This window comes from Rhinoderma darwinii, chromosome 2 (assembly GCF_050947455.1).
Source record: "Rhinoderma darwinii isolate aRhiDar2 chromosome 2, aRhiDar2.hap1, whole genome shotgun sequence".
Classification (NCBI taxonomy): domain Eukaryota; kingdom Metazoa; phylum Chordata; class Amphibia; order Anura; family Rhinodermatidae; genus Rhinoderma; species Rhinoderma darwinii.
In genome coordinates, this window is record NC_134688.1 from 422,723,857 (window position 1) to 422,745,548 (window position 21,692).

Here is a 21,692-nt window from a genome sequence, read left to right on the forward strand (position 1 = left end):
CTCCCTCCCCCTCAGAGCTCGCTCTCACCCTCGCGCTCCCTCTCACCCTCAGTGCTCCCTCTCACCCTCGCTCTCCCTCTCACCCTCAGCGCTCCCTCTCACCCTCAGCGCTCCCTCTCACCCTCGCGCTCCCTCTCACCCTCGCGCTCCCTCTCACCCTCGCGCTCCCTCTCACCCTCGCGCTCCCTCTCACCCTCGCGCTCCCTCTCACCCTCGCGCTCCCTCTCACCCTCGCGCTCCCTCTCACCCTCGCGCTCCCTCTCACCCTCGCGCTCCCTCTCACCCTCGCGCTCCCTCTCACCCTCGCGCTCCCTCTCACCCTCGCGCTCCCTCTCACCCTCGCGCTCCCTCTCACCCTCGCGCTCCCTCTCACCCTCGCGCTCCCTCTCACCCTTAGCTCTCATCGCTCTCCCATATCCCCTCATATTTCTACCCATCTACCTCTCATATCTCCCTCCCTCATATCCATCTCCCACTCTGATATCTCTACCTCATATCTCTCTCGCTCATCTCACCCCTCCCAGCTCTCTCAGAGAGAGACTGCAGTTTTTAACAAATCTCCTCCACAAGCTGCGGAAACTTTGCCACGTAGAAATTGGCTTGCAGTGCAGATTTGTACGTGCGAAGCACGTTAATTTCTGTCACAAGCATGGATTTGCTGCGGATTTTCTCCAACAAATTTTAAGAGGAAGTTAAAAACAGCAATTAAATCAGTGTTTCGGATTAACCGCTACCATAGATTTACCGTATATATCGGCGTACAAGACGACTTTTTACACCCTTAAAAAAATGTCAAAAGTGTGGGGTCGTCTTATATGCCGGATATTGTCTACATTAGGGATGCACGTTGCAGCCGCACAGCTCAGTATAGTACACATGACTATGAGAGCGGGGCTGCGGCTGTGTAATTCAGCCACAGCCCCGCTCCTGAGTCATGATAAGTTCGCGGGGTCAGGATGATGCAATGCGGCCAGCGCTGCACTATTGAGCGACGGCACTGGAGACAGAACATGGCGGGCGCGCTACAAAACACCCCCATGTTCTGTCTTCAGTGCCTGAACTGCCGCTCATTAGTGCAGCGCCGGCCGCATCACCTCATGCTGACCGCGCGCGCACTTCCTGTCAGGAGTGGGGCAATGGCTGTATTACACAGCCGCAGCCCCGCTCTATAACGGCGGAGATCAGAGAAACCGCTCATCTCCGCCGTTATTCCCCTGAATGCTGCGATCACAGCTGACTGCAGCATTCAGGGGAAAGTGAGAAGGGGGGATGCCCCTGGATCGCGTCACAGGGAATTCCTGTGACGCGATCGAGGGCCATACCATATATGGGCAGACAGCCCAGGGTCTATTGACGGACCCCAGGGCTGTCTTACCATATTTCATGTTGTTAGGACATACCCAAGTATGTCCTAACAACTGCCTGTGTGCTATCTGTCCACAGGCTAATGTACTGGCACATATCTGATATATGTCAGTACATTAAAGTTTAAAAATAAAGTAAAAACAAAGTATTGTTAAATTTTTAAAAAAATACACCTTCACCTTTTTTACAATAAACATTAAAATAAGTCTCAATACATAAAATACACACATTCAGTAATGGCGCGGACAACAATGTTTTTGCATCATTTATGATGTCTATGCTGTAAAAAAAAAATGAAATAAACACGGCTTTCATTCACTTATTAATGTGAGGCGCGAGGTGCGATGAATTTACCCTCCATGTTCCTCACATTAATAGTAATTAACCCCATCATGTACCTCGCACATTAACCCAATATGACTGAGAAACATGATGGGATTAATTACTATTAATGTGAGGCGCGTTCAAAATTCATCACACGTCGCGCCTCACATCAGAAAACGGAAGATTTTTTTTTTTATTACTGTTGGCAAAAGTATCGAAATTGGTATAGAAATCGCAATACTAAACGAAGTATCGGTATCGAAGTCCAAATTCTGGTATCGTGACATCCCTAGTCTACATATTGTCTACAAACAGGTTGTGTGTTACCTTGTGAGCCTGCAGTCCGGTACACAGGCTCCCGGGATGCACGGAATCCGCCACGGATCTGAGGGAAGCCGGTATTAGCCGCCAGGGAACATCTCTGTAAGATCCTCTGGCCCGCCCTTTCCTCTCATTCGCTGCCTCTCAGATCTCGCACGATGAAGCAGCCTATCTGCGCATGCGCGAGTTCAAAGAGACAGAGAGTCCTGGGTCCTGCCGCCGATGGCCATAGTGAAGCGCTCCTGCACGAAATGGTGAGTATATCTTAAATTCTATATTTTAAGGGTAAAAGTTGGGGGTCGTCTTATACGCCCAGTCGTCTTATACGCCGACATATACGGTATACTGACTTTACCAATCCCCTGGCACTCCCGTGGGGACACTTCCCTGGTCCCCGTCTGTTTACCAGCCTCCAGCAATGACAAGGCGACGTTATAGAACGGAGACAAATGGAAACCATTTGCAACGGAAGCATTACCATTGAAATCAATGTTAATGAAAACAGAAGCTTTGGTTGCAGTGTGCCTTTCCGTTCATGGGTTCCTCCGACAAAGCTGCAATGGAACCCATGAACGGAAACCAACACTGATGTGAACACAATCTAAATCCTTTTGGTCAAAAGGAGGATTTTATCTTGGCGCCTCGGGGGAGGGGAATCTTTTTTTATTTTTTTTATAATCCGAGACAATGAAACTTTGCACTACAGGGAGAAAGGTCTTCTATACAGGTCTATTTTTAAAAATTTCTAAAAAATGACAGAAAAAAAATAAACAAACAAGATGAAGCTAACAGAGGATTGGATCTCAATACAAGAGGAAATATTTGCTAAGGGGATGTTTCCCCTCCCCCTTAGGTCGAGAGCTAGTCCTCATTTTGCTGGGAAAAAACAAAACAAAAAAAACAGACGTTTGGGAGAGCAGGACCCCCAAACATGATGCTGAATGGGCCTTACTCCACTTTTTTTTCCTTTAATAACTTAGTTTGACGATGGAAGGGGGGGGGGGGGGCAATGGAAATGACTACAGGATCGGACTACTATATACAAAAACTATACGTCTTACTTACAAAGCCCAGCCTCTCCCTAGACTTCTACCACAGCCCCTGTTGCACCTCCGCGGGCAGTGTACTGCCGAATGCCCAGAACTACTGGCCCCAGCAGTGCCGACTGATTCTCTTGTACTTAAACACCATTAGTCAATGGGTTCAGTCAGGCTCCGTTGGTATCTGTCATGCGACGGATCCGGCTTTTTTATTTTTTTCATTGTTTTGCTCCAATGACGGAGCAGAACAAAGAAAAACAGAACCCAGATGTAAACATAGCCTTATAGAACAGCTCCCCCCCCCCATTTATTAAAGTGAGGGGGGTTAAGTTTTGGCTATATGTTGACATATGTAATCTCCATTTTAAATTAGATCTGTCAGGTCTCCTATGCACACCTATTTGAGGGCAGAAAAGGAAAGAGGGGGAGATGCAAAGTTCAGGTATATATCTACATCTATATTATATCTACATCTAAGGCCTGGTTTACATTGTGCTTTTACCCTACATTTAGTGTGTATATTGGGAAAGCTCCCAACTTACATGCTAAACGCATATCTCCATTAGACCAACAGAGGCCAATAGTATCCTTTTGTCCTCCGTCAGGCTGGTATCAGTCGGTATACCTTTATTCTGGAGGACGTAACAACGTAGTAGATGCTATTCCATCCTGACTGATCCCGCAAAACAAAGGAATACCGCACGGTATACATTATTATTTTAAACTTATACCTTGGGGAGCTGCCCCAGCTCCAAAGGAAGAGAATCAGGTAGCAAGAAGCCCCTAACATCACTGTGCATATATGGAAACCGATGTCAGGGGCTTTCAATAACGGAGTCCCCATCCAGAGTATCGGTAGCGCTTTGGCCAGGGACTGGAGAAGTCCCTGATGTTACTGTACATATATGGTCAGTGATGTCAGATGCTCCACCAGGAATCACCGGCCACAGCGTTGCCAATGCTCTGGCCAGGAAATCTAGCATTTAAAGCTCCCAACATCACTGTCCATATATGAACAGTGACTACAGGAGCTCTGATCAGGGACTCTGTAGATGAAAGCCCCTAATATCACTGTCCAAATACGGGCAATGATGTCAGGGGCTTCCCCAGGCACAGTGCTTCAATTAGCGCTCTGCCTGGGGAGTTTGGCAAACGTATCCCACTGTATGCCTATACAGTGGGATACGTCGCTACATCAGACAGAATTTGTGAACCAGACCTGAGCTACATATCTATATATTCATTTTATGTGATTTGATTCAGTATTTACATGTAAAAAAAAAAAAAAAAAAGGAGAAAAAAGTTAAATGCTACCAGGACTCTGAGAAAGACTGAGCCCTGCTTCTCCCTGCCCACACACCGTGATTGACCGATTTTCCTAGAGGAGCTTATATACAGAGGGAGCTGTCAATTACTGTGTGTGGGAGTCTATCCTGGCAGCAGCATTTACACAGCTTTTTAGATGAAAAAACAAAAAGAGATAGAAAACTATAGATTTCCAAGCTCAGCACATCCCCTTCTATCACATGCTGCCCACTAAGGTAGCATAGGAGACCTGACACACATGTGGACACACATAAAATATGCTGCAACTTCAAGACCATTGCAATTAAAAGTATAGGTCATATAAACTCACCTATAGATGGCTAACTAATAGATAGGTTTTCATCATAGAGGAGTATAGCAATATAAGACAATACTGATCATGTACCATATATAAGAATGCTAAAACAGTAATTACCAATGTATACCAAAATTCAAAGTGGAGCCAGACTTTAGGCCGGGTTTCCACGTAGCGTAAACTCTGCGGAATCTCTGCAACAGAATACTGTGTGGAAATTGCGCAGCATTTACAGTAGCAGCAAAGTGGATGAGATTTAGTAAACACACTGCGGGAAAAAAAACTCGGCATAAACGTTAAATTGACCTACAGTGCAGAATCTAATTCTGCAGCACGTCAATTTCTGATGCGTTTTAGTTGATTTTCTGTTGCGGGTTTTCCCCATTGAATTCAATGGGGATGCAAACCCCCGCAACAGAAAGCCAAGTGTTGCGACTTATGCGGCGTAATCACAGCGAAAAAAAATAAATCATACCGTATATATCGGCGTAAAAGACGACTTTTTACACCCTTAAAAAAATGTCAAAAGTGTGGGGTCGTCTTATATGCCGGATATTGTCTACATTAGGGATGCACGTTGCAGCCGCACAGCTCAGTATAGTGACACATGAATGTATGGGAGCGCGGTTGCGGCTGTGTAATTCAGCCACAGCCCCGCTCCTGAGTCATGATAAGTGCGTGGGGTCAGGATGATGCGATGCGGCCAGCGCTGCACTAATGAGCGGCGGCACTGGAGACAGAACATGGCGGGCGCGCTACAAAACACCCCCATGTTCTGTCTTCAGTGCCTGAACTGCCGCTCATTAGTGCAGCGCCGGCCGCATCACCTCATGCTGACCGCGCGCGCACTTCCTGTCAGGAGCGGGGCAATGGCTGTATTACACACGGCTTTCATTCACTTATTAATGTGAGGCGCGAGGCGCGATGAATTTACCCTCCATGTTCCTCACATTAATAGTAATTAACCCCATCATGTACCTCGCACATTAACCCAATATGACTGAGAAACATGATGGGATTAATTACTATTAATGTGAGGCGCGTTCAAAATTCATCACACGTCGCGCCTCACATCAGAAAACGGAAGAATTTTTTTTTTATTACTGTTGGCAAAAGTATCGAAATTGGTATCGAAATCGCAATACTAAACGAAGTATCGGTATCGAAGTCCAAATTCTGGTATCGTGACATCCCTAGTCTACATATTGTCTACACACAGGTTGTGTGTTACCTTGTGAGCCTGCAGTCCGGTACACAGGCTCCCGGGATGCACGGAATCCGCCACGGATCTGAGGGAAGCCGGTAATAGCCGCCAGGGAACATCTCTGTAAGATCCTGTAAGCCTCCGTAGATCTCTCTGGCCCGCCCTTTCCTCTCATTCCCTGCCTCTCAGATCTCGCGCGATGAAGCAGCCTATCTGCGCATGCGCGAGTTCAAAGAGACAGAGTCCTGGGTCCTGCCGCCGATGGCCATAGTGAAGCGCTCCTGCACGAAATGGTGAGTATATCTTAAATTCTATATTTTAAGGGTAAAAGTTGGGGGTCGTCTTATACGCCCAGTCGTCTTATACGCCGACATATACGGTACTTGCCCAGAACACTCTTCTTTCTGCAGTCCGGCCTCCTGGATGACGTTGCTTCCCATGTGACCGCTGCAGCCAATCACAGGCTGCAGCATTACATGGCCTGCAAAGTCATCCCAGGAGGCCGGACTACGCGCAGAGAAGAGGGAGTGGGTAAGTATGAGCGCTTTAATCCGCAGCGGAAATTCAGTTCGAAAAAACTCACCACGGGGTGGTGCGGTTTTTATGACGGAAGGTGCTGCGGAGGTTCCAGGTCGGATAGACTGCGCAGTTTTTACGTAGCGTATCTGACGTGTGCGAACCCGGCCTTAATTATCAGCTGTATCTTGGGGTGTTTCTGACTGATACAGATAAAAGTCAAAGAACGTACCCACGTTATTATCCGCTGTTATAGGAGGTCATAAAAAGACCTTACACATATAACTCAGAAAGAATCAACTTTTTATATATACAGAATACAGGAAAAAAGGTTTTGTAAAATCTAAAACGATACAATTATATTTACATTGAATCTAGCTCGTCCAATCTCCTCAAAGAGAAGTGGCAGTATTACATTAAAAATAAACAAAAAGGGGACAAACAAGTTTACAACAAAAACTTTTGTTACAACAGACAGGAGCCAAAAGGCATATCACACGCAGCACTGTATACATTAAAAAAAAAATATATAAAAAAAAAAAAAAATCCAGGGCAAAAAGTCAGCCATCTGTTGTGTATGTACAAAACGCTGAATGCTGTACTTGCTGAAGAGGCTTTATTGGAGTTGTGGTCAGACTCAGGGTTTGAGAAGGGGGAACTTGTTGTAAGCCGTTACATGTAACAAAATGAATCCTGTTAAGTGAAAACCTGAAATGCTATATAAAAGGGTCACTGGCACAAAAAAAAAAAATGCATGAGCTTGATGTGTCTTATTCATTTACAATGGCATGAAGAACCAGGAGAATTTTTTTCTAAATTCAGTTTTTTCTGGTCTCCAAACGTTGCAATCTTGTCCAGGTAAACTCGCTACGGGGGAGGGGGGGGGGGGGGTTGGACTGTTTGAGTCTTAGAATAAAAAAAAATAGATATTTATATATATTTATAATATATGAAATGTATGATAGAAATATATGTGCAAATGCCCCTAAAATGAGCAGAGGAAAAAACAAAAATAAAAAGGGTGAAGTTTCTTCATATCATGCAGATGTGCAAACTCTTTCTGGCCAAAACATGGGTTCCGAGGGGCCACTGGACATGTTTGCGCCGACGAGTAAGTTGAATTGTAGGAAGAGTTCTTTGTCTTTTAAGAGTTCTAGTGTTTGGCTCCTAAGGAACGGAGTTGGATCGTAAAACCGGCACCTGATGGGGTGACTTCATAGATAACTTATCTTCCAAGTCCAGTTCTTGTGCTAAGGCCTCACTCTCACCTTTGGGCTGCCTAGTTGCAAACTCCGTGATGGAGAAGAGAAATTGAACGCAGCCCAACTTAATGTAGCTTCCGTGGTGTAAAAGAGCAGTGCCTTCCCAGCCGGCTCCACTTCCTCCAATGAGACTAGAGCTGCTGGCTTTGCAGTTACACGGCTGTACATGGGGACCTTGTGCATGCGAGTTCATGACTGCCTCTTCCTTAACAAGCTCCGGGTTTTGGCTCTTGCGGTGCTCTAGAAGGAAAAACAGAACAATGGGTTCCCAGAGTGTGAAATGCCGATCGACCAAATATACATACTGTATGAGAGTTAAAGCACTCCACCTCATGTATTTTCCTGGCCTGCCGCTGCCCACGTGATCTTCACTCCAGAACGAGGCTCCCATAGGAATGCATTGAGAGCCTGAGTTCCGGTTTTCTGAAAAGCACAGTGGAGGTCAGAGTGAAGATCACGTGGGCGGAGGCGGACCCGAAAATTTAATGATGCAGGAATCGGTACGTTTTTCTGCACACAGCACCCTACTGAAACACCAATGTACAAATGTGGAGTGCTTCTTTAATGTTTTACTGGCCATGTAGTAAGCACGATGGTTTAAGAATGGCTTTAGGTGCAAACATAAGAAGGAAAGCGACATGTAAGGCTCACAGGTTCACATCACAATTGGTGTGTATGTTCAGCGTATGCCGGATGAAAACGATAAACATATTTAAAGAGCCCTACTGACCCAGCGAATGCCAAAATAGCGTCCCTTGCTATCTGCCAGACAGGTATAAGACCATATACTTTTTTTTTTCAACTATACAGGAAAGCCTGGTCTGCTGCGATTCCCTATACAGTTGGTCTCCGCTAAAAGTATACTGTGCGGCACATTTTTTTTTTCTCCACAGGGTCCTATATATGACATTTCCCTGGCATATTCGCCAAATGTAAAGGTAAAACATGATGTGGAGCCTAACTGGGATGGAGTGAACAGCTGGTGGAAAATAGTGGCTATAACTGCATCAGGAAGTAGCATTGTCAATTTTTACATAAGGAGTGAAGCGTAATATATACCATAGGCTGATAAACAGAGTTGGGCTTCGTTCACATCTGAGTTGGGACTCCGTTCATGGGTTCCGTCTGAGCTTACAATCAGTGGAACCCATGAACGGAATCCAAACTGAAACAGTCGACTGCGCTATTAATTCTGTCAAAACGAAGGAACCCTTGCACAACGGTGACAAACTGAAACCATGGTTTCCGTTTGGATTCTGTTCATGGATTCCCCGCGACAGAAAGCTCAGTCTGAACCCATGAACGGAGTCCCAACGCAGATGTGAACGAAGCCTTAAAGCTGGCCATACATTTAAAATAGCTTTCTGCTGAGATTAAGAGGGGTATGAGCTGCTGTCAGTGGACCGTTTTTTTTTTAGGAAATCAGCAGGTTTGGCCGACATTTATCTGACAAATGGATCAATTCTAACGGACTGCCTGTTCTTACTGGGGTGAGAGTAACTGGGTCACGGGACCCTTTGAAAATCTGGGTAAAAAAAAAAAAAAAAGTCGTACAAAAGTCTACACACAATGATCGACTACTCCATCGTGGCAGATAAACGGCGTGATTTTTGAAGACCTGTAAAGGTTCAATCTGCAAAGTTGTCAGAATTATCTTTGCTACACATTTATTTTTAAATAGAAACTATTTTTTCTCCATTTTACTTAATTTGGGACAGAAAAAGGAAAAGAAATGACTTACTTATAACGTTCTGCACTTTGGCAACAATACTGCTGGGAGGGGTAGGGAGGATTTTCTCAGAAAAGTCACAGGAATAGAGAACATTATCAACAGTCGTTCCGTGTTCGCTGTAATTCAGCAACTCGTAATGCTTTGTGTTCTACATGGAGGAGAGAGCACAGGATATACATGTTAAACTATTTCTTGTACTGTAATGGGAGAACGGTTCATGAACAGCGTATCTACAACAGATCAGCAATTTCCTGCTGCACATATATCACCAACCCGACGCACTGTACGTCTTATCATTCACATCAGTCCACAATCTAAATGTTCCATTTCTAACACACACCAGAGACCATTTCATAGGAAGCCAATTGACTTATCAGTATGTTTTATGGAGTGTGGGAGGAAACAAAGGGAACCACAGAAACAAGGGGAGAACAAAACAAAACTCCATGCAGATGTTGCCCTAGATCGAAATCTAAACCCAGGAAAACCGAGCTAACCACAGTGTACAAGCTTTAAAGAAAAAAAACTAAATGTTATTTTTTTGAAGCATTGGACCTAATGTAGACATACCCACATATTTATTCATTACTAGATCTACTTTGACCTGGATGAATGGAAACCTTCAAACATGGTGCAGACAAGTGCCCTGAGCAACCACATTTCAGCAATGATTTTTCTGGTGCAGAATAGGAAATTAAATAAATGGCCTTAACCCTTTAATGACCAAGACAGTTCATTCGTTTTTCTTTGCAGGGAGAGCTGTAGTTTTGATGACACCATTTTTGGATATATACGACTTTTTGGTCAGTTTTTATTCCATATCTTGTAGGAGACTAAGTGACAAAAAAAATTGCAATTCTGGTGCGTTTATTTTTATTTTTTTTACGGCGTTCACCGTGCACGTTAAATATTACATAGTAATTGTTCAGATTCTTACGGACGTGGCAATACCAATTATGTTTTTTACATTACTTTTGGAGAATAACTTTTCTTTTATACATAAAAACCTTTAACTGTATTTTAAGTCTTTTTTTTACATTTTTTTATTAGTCCCCTAGGGGACTTGAAGATGGTTTGCATGCACAATATACTGCAATGCTAATGTATTGCAGTATATAGTGTTTTTTTTTTACTGGCTCCTATTGAGCCCTTTCTCCAAGCCCAGCCGTTAAGGGGGTTTTACACAGGACGATTATCGGGCAGACGAGCGTTAATATAACACTCATTGTCGATAATTGCCCTGTGTAAACAGGGGAACGATCAGCAGATGATCATCTGCTGGTCATATCGTTTTAAAAGAGTAAAAGATTATCGTCAGGGAGACGCGCTGCCGACATGATAATAATGGATAGGGACAAGCGATCGGAGTAACCCCTATCCATAGCTCCGTGTGACAGGAGCAAGCGAGCGCCGATCAACGATGTCTCATTGATCGGCGCTTGCTGCACCGGACGCTCATCGGTCGGTGTAAAAGGGCCTTCAGAGTAGGGTGTCCGCTGTAATACAACCCTCTACGACGTACAAACACTGTGTGGTGGTCAAAAAAGCAGTCAATGGTTTCTGAGGTAGAATACTCTGCTCTTTGTCTGTACACTTCTCTATACATGGTGCCACTGGATAAGATCAAGGGGACAACACCTTAATACAAAGATGAAAAATTAAAATAATGTTGGGAAAATACCTTCCACTGGCTTAATATAGCTACGCCAGTCTGTCACTTCCAGCAAACCCCCTGACTGCATTGCCCTTGCAACAAAATCGGAAAATGTGAACATAAATTAATATCTTGACGTTAGTGTCTGGCCTGTTAATGGTTTCATCTGGGTTTCCGTCACTTGACAGCTACCTCGACGATACCCATTAGAAGTCTATGGGCTCAGTTATAAACTGAAGCCATAGTGCAGATGTGAACAGAACCAAATAAAACATTAACAAACACAGACTACTGCTGCGACTTCTGATTTACTACTAGACGGCCATTTTTTTAAAGTTTTAGGTGGATATGCTTATTGGAGGTAATGCAAATAATGTAGTACTGCAGGTGAAGGTGCACCTCCGCTTGTAACGCCTTAACATACCCCATTAATGACCTGAATGTTCTGGTTCCTTCAGTGAATCGGTCAGTTCAATATGCTGCCCTAGGTAAGGGAATTAAAAAAAATTGTGCTATTTGACTAATAGGAGCGATCAAAAAATATACAGGACTCCCCTCACTCTCCTTACAGTGGTTGACGGCCGGCTGCTGTGTATTGGCATAAACGGGTGAGAGGGGTAGGGGAGAGCACTCTCCTCATGAATACACCAAACTCCTAACGAGCAAAACCACGCTGAAAAACGCCTGAAGGAATTTTGAGGCAGATTTTTTTTCTGCTTGCCAAAAAAAAAAAAAAAAAAACTCAGTGTGAACTAAGCCTAATAGCTAAACAGAATATATTTTTATGCCGTTTTGGCTAATAGAACGGGCCTGTCCCTGTAATATGCTGCCCATACAATAAATATTTTACACAGTCACAGTAAAATAAAGTAATAAAATGGGTTCTCATATACAGTACAGTTGATGTAATTTAAAGAGGCTCTGTCACCACATTATAAGTGGCCTATCTTGTATATAATGTGATCGGCGCTGTAATGTAGATTACAGCAGTGGTTTTTATTTAGAAAAACAATAATTTTTGACAGAGTTATGACCTATATTAGCTTTATGATAATGAGTTTCTCAATGGACAACTGGGCGTGTTTTACTTTTTGGCCAAGTGGGCGTTGTACAGATGAGTGTATGACGCTGACCAATCAGCGTCATACACTTCTCTCCATTCATTTACACAGCACATAGCGATATAGCTTTATCGCTATGTGCAGCCACATAAACACACTAACGTTACTGCAGTGCCCGGATAATGAATATACATTACCTCCAGCTGGGACGTGATGTTTATTCAGAATCCTGGCACTTCGCTAACACAATCCCGACACTACAGCACAACAAGCGTAATCTCGCGAGATTACGCTGTAAACGGTCATTTCAAACGAGATTATGCTCGCTGTGCTGTAGTGTCGGAATTGTATTAGCGAAGTGTCAGGATTCTGAATACACATCACGTCCTGGCTGGAGGTAATGTATATTCATTGTCATGACACTTAAGTAACGTTATAGTGTGTTTATGTGGCTGCACATAGCAATATAGCTATACCGCTATGTGCTGTATAAATGAATGGAGAGAAGTGTATGACGCCGATTGGTCAGCGTCATATACTTCTCTCCACAACGCCCACTTGGCCAAAAAGTCAAACACGCCCAGTTGTCCATTGAGAAACTCATTAGCATAAAGCTAATATAGGTCATAACCCCGTCAAAAATAATAGTTTTTCTAAATAAAAACCATTGCTGTAATCTACATTACTGCACCGATCACATCATGTACAAGATAGGGCACTTATAATGTCTGACGGAGCCTCTAAGACATTTATAGTTTAGAGTGATCAGTGTGATCTACTTTAAATTTTTTTAACCCCTATTGCTGTTCTGTAGAGATCACGTCTCAGCAATCATCTCATTATCATCACAGGCAGGATTACAACGACAGGAAACACCTATATATAGATAACAAGATCCACCATTGACAATAGGTGATGGACACAGCGCCCCTCCTCCCCCTCTGGGTCACAGAGCACGCCTAGAAAACTCCCATAGAAGTCAACGTACATCTCCAGTATACTGGTCCCTATGGTTTATGTGCCAGCTGTGAAGCATCTCTCTAAATGCTGTAAGTAGCTCAGGCAAGATGATCATGTACAGAAAACAGAATATAAAAAAAATAAATAATAATAATTATTATATATTCGATACACAATCCCTTAAAGGACCAGTGTTTTGGTCCTAAATGACCAGACACTTGTTGTGTGTCTTTATTTTGTCAGGATGAATTTCCTAAACCTTTTTATACTAATATTTATTTTGTTTTATTATTAGGTGTAAATTGTACAAAGAGTAAAAACATTTTTCTACATTTATAGTTTTTCGGCATTTTTCTACATTTGCAAATTCACACATTTTAGTATTAGAACGGGATCAATGTTTTGTTTTGATATATAATATGTATGACTATTCGGGAATTACTGGTGGCTCCGACATACAAACAGATCAGTTAAAATAAAAAAAGAAATGATACACATACCTCATCATAAAATATGCAAGCATGCTTGCCAGAAACATAGTTGCAATGACCATAATTTGTAAGGCACACGTCCATGTCTGCTCCTGTAATGAGAGTGGTGACACATGATGAGAAGGCTCCCTGTAATGGAGCGAAGCCATTTATAATGTAGGCTCAGTATTTGCAGTGATAGAAATAAAACGTCATGACCTCCCTTCTCAAAAACCACATACTAAAGAAAAATGGAAAAAAAGCCTTGTGGACTACTGTTAAACGGCAGACCCGTGGCATTGTGGTAGGACAGACTCACTTGTCTGACGTGGCACATACATTGCTTTAACACAATAGTAATGTTAACTTTCACTAAGAAAAGTGCAGATTGCACGGCATTGATTTTCTACAAGAACTATTAAATCGATGTGGTAAACTAACCTGTGCCAATATAAAGGGTCCGGTAGCACATGTTGACGGGAGCCCCAGAACCCATCATCAAGGGGTAAAACACGGCCCTGGCCTGCACATCTTTTCTCTGGGCTGTACCAAGGCAAACATAAGAAACATAGTTAAAGGAACAGTGTCATCACAAATTTATTTTTCATATGTTAAAGATGTTAGTGCTTTATTAAAAACGTTTATATTTATTTGTGTGTTTGTGTTTTACTTTTTCTTATTTTTACACTTTTTCTTCCCTATGGGGGCTGCCATTTTTTGTTCCATTTCTGTATGTGTCGATTAACGACACATACAGACATGGAATACGGCAGCCACAGTCCCATAGGGACTGCGAACGGCTCCCGTCCCATCCACTTCTGTGTACGCCGTCTGTGTGGGAACTGCGCATGCGCCACTCCCACACAGTCCAATTTGAAATTGGCGCCGTCCGGCGCCATTTTCCTGTGGACCGGAAGTCGCGGCCGGACAGTAAGATTACTACTTCCGGTCGCGGCTTCCGGACTTGTGCACTTGGACCAGCGGCAGCAGACGGAGCGGACGGGCCGGAGGGAGCCGCGGCGGCAGGAGCAGGTAAGAGATTTCAATGTATGTTCGTGTACGTTTACTATTGTATGTTAACCTTCTACACTGTGTGTTAGCTCAAAAAATGGCGACACACAGTGTAGGAGGTTAGACCGTTCAAACCCCTCGTTTCTCCCGGCTCTAGCCAGGATAAAGGAGGGGGGGATGCTGAGAGCTCACTAGAGCGAGGGCTTTTTACCCAATTTTGCAATGCTGCAATTTTGGGAATAGCTCCATCTAGTGACCAGCAATGGGAAATATTATAAATTAGAATCGAATTTATAATATTTCCTGACTCGTGAAAAAAATAAAAAAAATTTGAACAATGTTTAATCACCTACACACTAAATGTTTAATTAAAAAAAACAAAACATGTTTTTCTGGCAACACATTCCCTTTAACGTCAAAGCTCCACAAAGATTATAGAATTCAGCCAATTTGTTGGAGGTTTATAGAAAAATATAAATGATCAAAGCAAGTTGCCTATAGCACAAGTCCACCAGCTCTCATTTCTAAAGGCTCCATATTTGCTGTTTAACAAGAGAATCCCAATAGCCTTACACTACAAGCAAATAGTGTACAATATGCACCCACCTTCCACGTGATGTCCAAGCGAGGGAGTTGGCGGAGGACGGGTGGCACTTGCTACAGGATGTTCTTTGGAAGAGAAGATCTCCTGGATTCTCTGCATGGCCAAAAATTTGACAAGCTTCTCATCCAGCAAGTTGATCTGGATCTCTGCAATGATTCATTTCCAAAGAAAGATTGAACAACGAGTTTTAGCAAGCCTTGGGTAACCAGTACTTGATACAACAAATATGAAACCATATATTTTACTAAAACATTTGCACAATTAATACTGTAATTTACCTCCGTTTCCATCCATCAGCGATCTGAGAGAGTTTGCGAGTTCTGTCATCGCTGAGGCGTTTACTGTATAAGGTAAAGTACCAGTTGAGGCCCCATCGATTATTAACGTACTGGGTCGGACTTTACCATCTGTAACACAAAAACAATCCAATCACTTTGATAATGTATCACTGTTTTTGTGCAATATAATGTGAATATCATTTATTGCATATTTGTATATACACATAACAGCCAATACAAAGTGAAGAACAGAAATTTTTCTAATTGTGTGTCTATTTGATAAGACTCCTCAATCTTTCAAAATGCACCCTCTAAAAAAAAAAAAAAAAGATAATTTTAAGCCTACAGCCTGGTCTCACCCCCCCCCCCCACACCACTATTCCAGTCCATTCTGTTCCCGATAAGCAACACAGCTTTGATCCACCACTTATTCCTTACAAGGCCTCCTTCACACAGGGTTAATATTTTAACTGCAGGGGGGAAAAAAAGCCAGTTTTCTTAGTTTTAGACAAGCCCGTGTGTGTGTGTGTGTGTGGGGGGGGGGCGACAACAAAAAAAACCTCAAACAGTGTCACCAAAATGTTTTTTTTTATATCAGTTTTATGTTAGGGTTTTATTAAAAACGTTTATATTTGTGTGTTACTTTTTCTTATTTTTACACTTTTTCTTTCCTTATGGGGGCTGCCATTTTTTTTTCCATTTCTGTGTGTGTCGATTGACACATACAGACATGGAATACGGCAGCTCCAGTCCCATAGGGACTGCGAACGGGGCCCGTTCCATCCACTATGGTGTACGCCGTGTGTGTGTGGGAACGGCGCATGCGCCGCTCCCACACAGTCCGATTTGAAATGCGCGCCGTCCGGCGCCATTTTCCTGTGGACCGGAAGTCGCGGCCGGGCAGTAAGATTACTACTTCCGGTCGCGGCGGCGACTGGAGCAGGTAAGAGATTTCTATGTATGTTCGTGTTTCAGTGTGTTTTACTACTGTATGTTAACCTACTACACTGTGTGTTAGCTCAAAAAATGGCGACACACAGTGTAGGAGGTTAGACCGTTCAAACCCCTCGTTTCTCCCGGCACTAGCCAGGATAAAGGAGGGGGGGATTCTCAGAGCTCACTAGAGCGAGGGATTTTTACCCAATTTTGCAGCATAAAGCAATGTGGTTGCTATACCACATGCAATGCTGCAATTTTGGGAATTGCTCCATCTAGTGACCAGTGCTGGGAAATATTATTAATTGAATCCAATTTATAATATTTCCTGACTCATGAAAAAAATAAAAAAAATTAGAACAATGTTTAATCACCTACACACTAATTGGACTTGTGCACATGGAACAGCGGCAGCAAAGGGAGCGGACGGGCCGGAGGGAGCCGCGGCGGCAGGAGCAGGTAAGAGATTTCAATGTATGTTAGTGTTTGTGTGTGTTTACTACTGTATGTAAACCTACTACACTGTGGGTTACCTCAAAAAATGGCGACACACAGTGTAGGAGGTTAAACCTTTCAAACCCCTCGTTTATCCCGGCACTAGCCAGGATAAAGGAGGGGGGGATGCTGAGAGCTCACTAGAGCGAGGGCTTTTAACCCAACGTTGCAATGCTGCAATTTTGGGAACAGCTCCATCTAGTGACCAAAAATGGGTAGTATTATAAATTAGAAATAATTTATAATATTTCCTGGACTCGTGCAAAAAAATAAAAAAAATTTGAACAATGTTTAATCACCCACACACTAAATGTTTAATTTTTTTAAAAAAAACATGTTTTTCTGGCAACACATTCCCTTTAAAGAGGCTCTGTCACCAGATTTTGCAACCCCTATCTGCTATTGCAGCAGATAGGCGCTGCAATGTAGATTACAGTAACGTTTTTATTTTAAAAAAACGAGCATTTTTGGCCAAGTTATGACCATTTTTGTAGTTATGCAAATGAGGCTTGCAAAAGTCCAAGTGGGTGTGTTTAAAAGTACAAGTCCAAGTGGGTGTGTATTATGTGCGTACATCGGGGCGTTTTTAATACTTTCACTAGCTGGGCGCTCTGATGAGAAGTAACATCCTCTTCTCTTCAGAACGCCCAGCTTGTGACAGTGCAGATCTGTGACGTCACTCACAGGTCCTGCATCGTGACGGCCACATCGGCACCAGAGGCTACAGTTGATTCTGCAGCAGCAGCATCAGCGTTTGCAGGTAAGTCGATCTTACCTGCAAACGCTGATGCTGCTGCAGAATCAACTGTAGCCTCTGCTGCCGATGTGGCCGTCACGATGCAGGACCTGTGAGTGACGTCACAGATCTGCACTGTCACAAGCTGGGCGTTCTGAAGAGAAGAGGATGTTACTTCTCATTAGAGCGCCCAGCTAGTGAAAGTATTAAAAACGCCCCGATGTACGCACATAATACACACCCACTTGGACTTGTACTTTTAAACACACCCACTTGGACTTTTGCAAGCCTCATTTGCATAATTACAAAAATGGTCATAACTTGGCCAAAAATGCTCGTTTTTTAAAAATAAAAACGTTACTGTAATCTACATTGCAGCGCCTATCTGCTGCAATAGCAGATAGGGGTTGCAAAATCTGGTGACAGAGCCTCTTTAACTAAAAAAAAAACAAAAACATGTTTTGCTGGCAACACATTCCCTTTAATGTTGTGCTTTTAATGTGCAGCGCAGCCTTGGAAATACGTTGCTGTACTTGGCTTAGTAACATGGACAGATGCAAAAAAGTTTTTAAAATCCTACAACACACCTGGTGTTTCTAGCCTGTGCACGCTGCCCGTGGAATAGATACAGGTGCACCGCATACATAGGTTGACCGTATTAACCGCTTAGTGACCACCAATACGCCTTTTCACGTCAGTCACTAAGTGGCCTCAGGCAAGGCCGCCTTTTTCACGGCAGCCTAATCCAAGTCCTGCACGGGTGTCCTGTGCACGCTGGAGCGGCTGCTCGGCTGTCTAATAACAGCCGGGCTCCTGCTCCAACGGTAGCGACTGAAGTGCACTTAGATTGCGGCCGTTTAACCCCTTAAATGCAGCGGTCAATAGCGACGGTGGCATTTAAGTAGTTTACAGTGGAAGGGATCTCCCTCTGTCCCCCATCTGCAGCCCACAAATGAGATTGCAGCCCTCCGATGGAGTGCCATGGCAGCGGGGGGGGGCCTGCCCTGGCTATATACCAGAGTAGATTGCCTGTCAGTTTTAATGTGAAATACAAATTATTACTAAAGATTACAGTTAAAAAAATAAAACCATTCTTCCCATTAAAAAGTGGTTTTATTTAGTAAAAGTGTAAAAAAGAAATAAACACACACATATATGGTATCGCCGCGACCATAATGACCCAAACAAAGTGAACATGTAATTTAACCCTTTCATGTCGACAATCTGTAGAGACACGTCCTTTTCGCACATACCCAGTGCTGCCAGGACGTGTATTTACACGGCATAGCGCTGTGAAAAGCGATCAGGCGCCGACTGTGTCAGTGTCCGCGGCTCCCCAGCAACTCTGTTCTCTGTCAGCCGAACAGATTGGTACCAATGAAAACTACAGATGGTAACGTAACAAATAAAATCCGGTGGAAAAAAAAAAAAAAAAGTTCTGGCGCTCAGAATATAGCGACAGAAATTGTGTGTCCAAAAACGGATAAGATTGGGCACCATTTATCAGTGCGACACCGGCCACACATCTATGAAGTATTTATTTACCCCATTATTATACCCTCTTATGCCCTGATGTACTCTGCCCAGCTTACATATACCCCCACATTATAAACTAAAATACCAGCAAAACCCCAAACAGAACTATTACCAAGCAAAATCTGCGCTCCAAAAGCCAAATGGCTCTCCTTCCCTTCAGAGCCCTGCCGAGTGTCCAAACAGCAGTGTATTACCACATATGGGGTATTGCCGTAATCGTGAGAAATAGGTTTACAAGTTTTGGGGTGCTTTTTATTCTTTATTCCTTGTAAAAAAAAAAAAATTTTTTATATTTCTTCAGAAAAAAGTAGATTTTCATTTTCACAGACATGTTCCAATAAATATAGCAAAAGACCTGTGGGGTCAAGATGCTAACTATACCCCTAGATAAATTCCTTGGTGTGTAGTTTCCAAAACCACTTTTGAGGAGATTCCACTGTTTTGGCACCACAAGACCTCTTCAAACCTGACACGGTGCCTAAAATATATTCTAAAAAAAGGAGGCCCAAAAATCCTCTAGGTGCTCCTTTGCTTCTGAGGCCGGTATTTCAGTCCATTATCATACTAGAGCCAAATGTGTAATATTTCTGAAAACTGCAGAATCTGGGCAATAAATATTGAGTTGCATTTCTCTGGTAAAACCTTCTGTGTTACAGAAAAAAAAGTGTATTACAAATTAACTTCGGCAAAAAATATGAAATTTGTAAATTTCACCTCTACTTTGCTTTAATTCCGGTGAAACGCCTAAAAGGTTAATAAACTTTCTGAATGCTGTTTTGAATACTTTGAGGGGTGCAGTTTTTAAAATGTGGTGATTTATGGGGTCTATCTAGTACATAAGGCCCACAAAGCCACTTCAAAACTGAACTGGTACTTGACAAATTAGCCTTTTGAAATTTTCTTGAAAATGTGAGAAATTGCTGCTAAAGTTCTAAGCCTTGTAACGTCCTAGAAAAATAAAATCTTCAAAAAACAATGCAAATATAAAGTAGACATATGGGGGATGTTAATTAGCAACAATTTTGTGTGGTATTACTATCTGTTTTACAAGAAAAAATATAATTTTTGCAAATTTTCTTTACATTTTGGTGTTTTTCACAAATAAGCTATGAATTTATTGACCAAATTTTTCCACTAACAAAGTACAATATGTCACGAGAAAACAATCTCCAAATCGCTTGAATAGGCAAAAGCATTCCGGAGTTATTACCACATAAAATGACGTCAGATTTGAAAAAACGGGGCTGGTCATTGAGGCATCGATGACCCTTGGTCCTGAAAGGGTTAAACTGCACTGGACGTAAAAAAAAAAAAACCTACGGCAGAATAGCTATTTTATCCATTGCCCCCTCCAAAAAAAAATCAAAGCGCCAAAACGTACCCCCAAAAAAGTACCAATGAAAACTACATCTCGGCTCGCAAAAAGCAAGCCCACATATCACTATATTGGACAGAAAAATAAATTATGGCTTATGGAAAGAGGATGAAAAAAATAAATTTTAGTAAAAAAAAAAAAAAAAAAGTGTTTTTATTGTGCAAAAGCGGTAAGCGTGCAAAAACCTCTACATACATGGTATCGTAGTAATCGTACCGACCCGTAGAAAAGATAACATGTTTTTTTTTAAATAAGTCCTCATACAGCTATGTTGACAGAAAAATAAAAAAAAAGTTATAGATCTTTAACCCCTTAGTGACCACTAATACGCCTTTTAACGTGATTCACTACTGGGCTTTAGGCTAGGCTGACGCCTTTTCACGTCAGCCTAGTCTAAGTCCTGCACGGGTCTCCGGTGCAGGCAGGAGCCGGGGCTCTACTGTCTGATGACAGCTGAGCTCCTGCTCCAACGCCCGCGATCGAAGTTTACTTCGATCGCGGCCGTTTAACCCGTTAAATGCCGCCGTCAATAGCGACCGCGGCATTTAACTTTGTTTACAGAGGGAGTGCGCTCCCTCTCTCACCCATCGGTGGCCCGCGAATGCAATCGCGGGTCTCCGATGGGGTGTCATGGCAGCCGGAGGACTGATAAAAGCCCCCAGGTCTGCCCTGGACATATGCCTGTTAGGACGCGCCGGAGGCACGTCCTAACAGATTGCCTGTCAGATTTACACTGACAGGCAATAATGCTCTGGTATACGAAGTATACCAGAGCATTATAGCAGCGATCGGAAGATCGCACAGTAAAGTCCCCTAGTGGGACTAATAAAATCAGTCAAAGTGAAATAAAGATTATTAATAAAAAGTACAGTAAAAAAATAAATAAAACCATTTTTTTCCATAAAAAGTGGTTTTATTTAGTAAAAGTGTAAAAAAAAAAAAAAGTACACATATGTGGTATCGCCGCGACCGTAATGACTCCATTAATAAAGTTAATATGTAATTTAAACCGCAAAGTGAACACCGTAAAAAAAAAACGCCAAAAACTATGGCGAAATTGCAATTTTTTTCCATTGCCCCCCAAAAAAGTCATAATAAAAATGAATCAATAAGTCCCATGTACCCCAAAACAGTACCATTCAAAACTACGTCTTGTCCCGCAGAAAACAAGCCCAAAAAATCACTACATTG

The 21,692-nt window shown here is 42.8% G+C and overlaps 1 protein-coding gene across 2 annotated transcripts in view; it reads right to left on the reverse strand.

Annotated features, from left to right (window-relative positions):
- Positions 1 to 6,677: 6,677 nt before the first annotated feature.
- The window catches only part of PHF12 (PHD finger protein 12), a 56,063-nt gene continuing 41,048 nt past the window's right edge, over positions 6,678 to 21,692 (reverse strand). For both annotated transcript variants that reach the window (XM_075854293.1, XM_075854294.1), the window contains 6 exons: positions 15,424 to 15,552; positions 15,148 to 15,291; positions 13,972 to 14,073; positions 13,561 to 13,643; positions 9,395 to 9,533; positions 6,678 to 7,893 (listed from right to left, as the gene is read on the reverse strand). In XM_075854293.1, the coding sequence (XP_075710408.1) occupies positions 7,559 to 7,893; positions 9,395 to 9,533; positions 13,561 to 13,643; positions 13,972 to 14,073; positions 15,148 to 15,291; positions 15,424 to 15,552 (932 nt within the window). In that variant the 3' untranslated portion in view covers positions 6,678 to 7,558. The remainder of the gene's footprint in view (positions 7,894 to 9,394; positions 9,534 to 13,560; positions 13,644 to 13,971; positions 14,074 to 15,147; positions 15,292 to 15,423; positions 15,553 to 21,692) is intronic.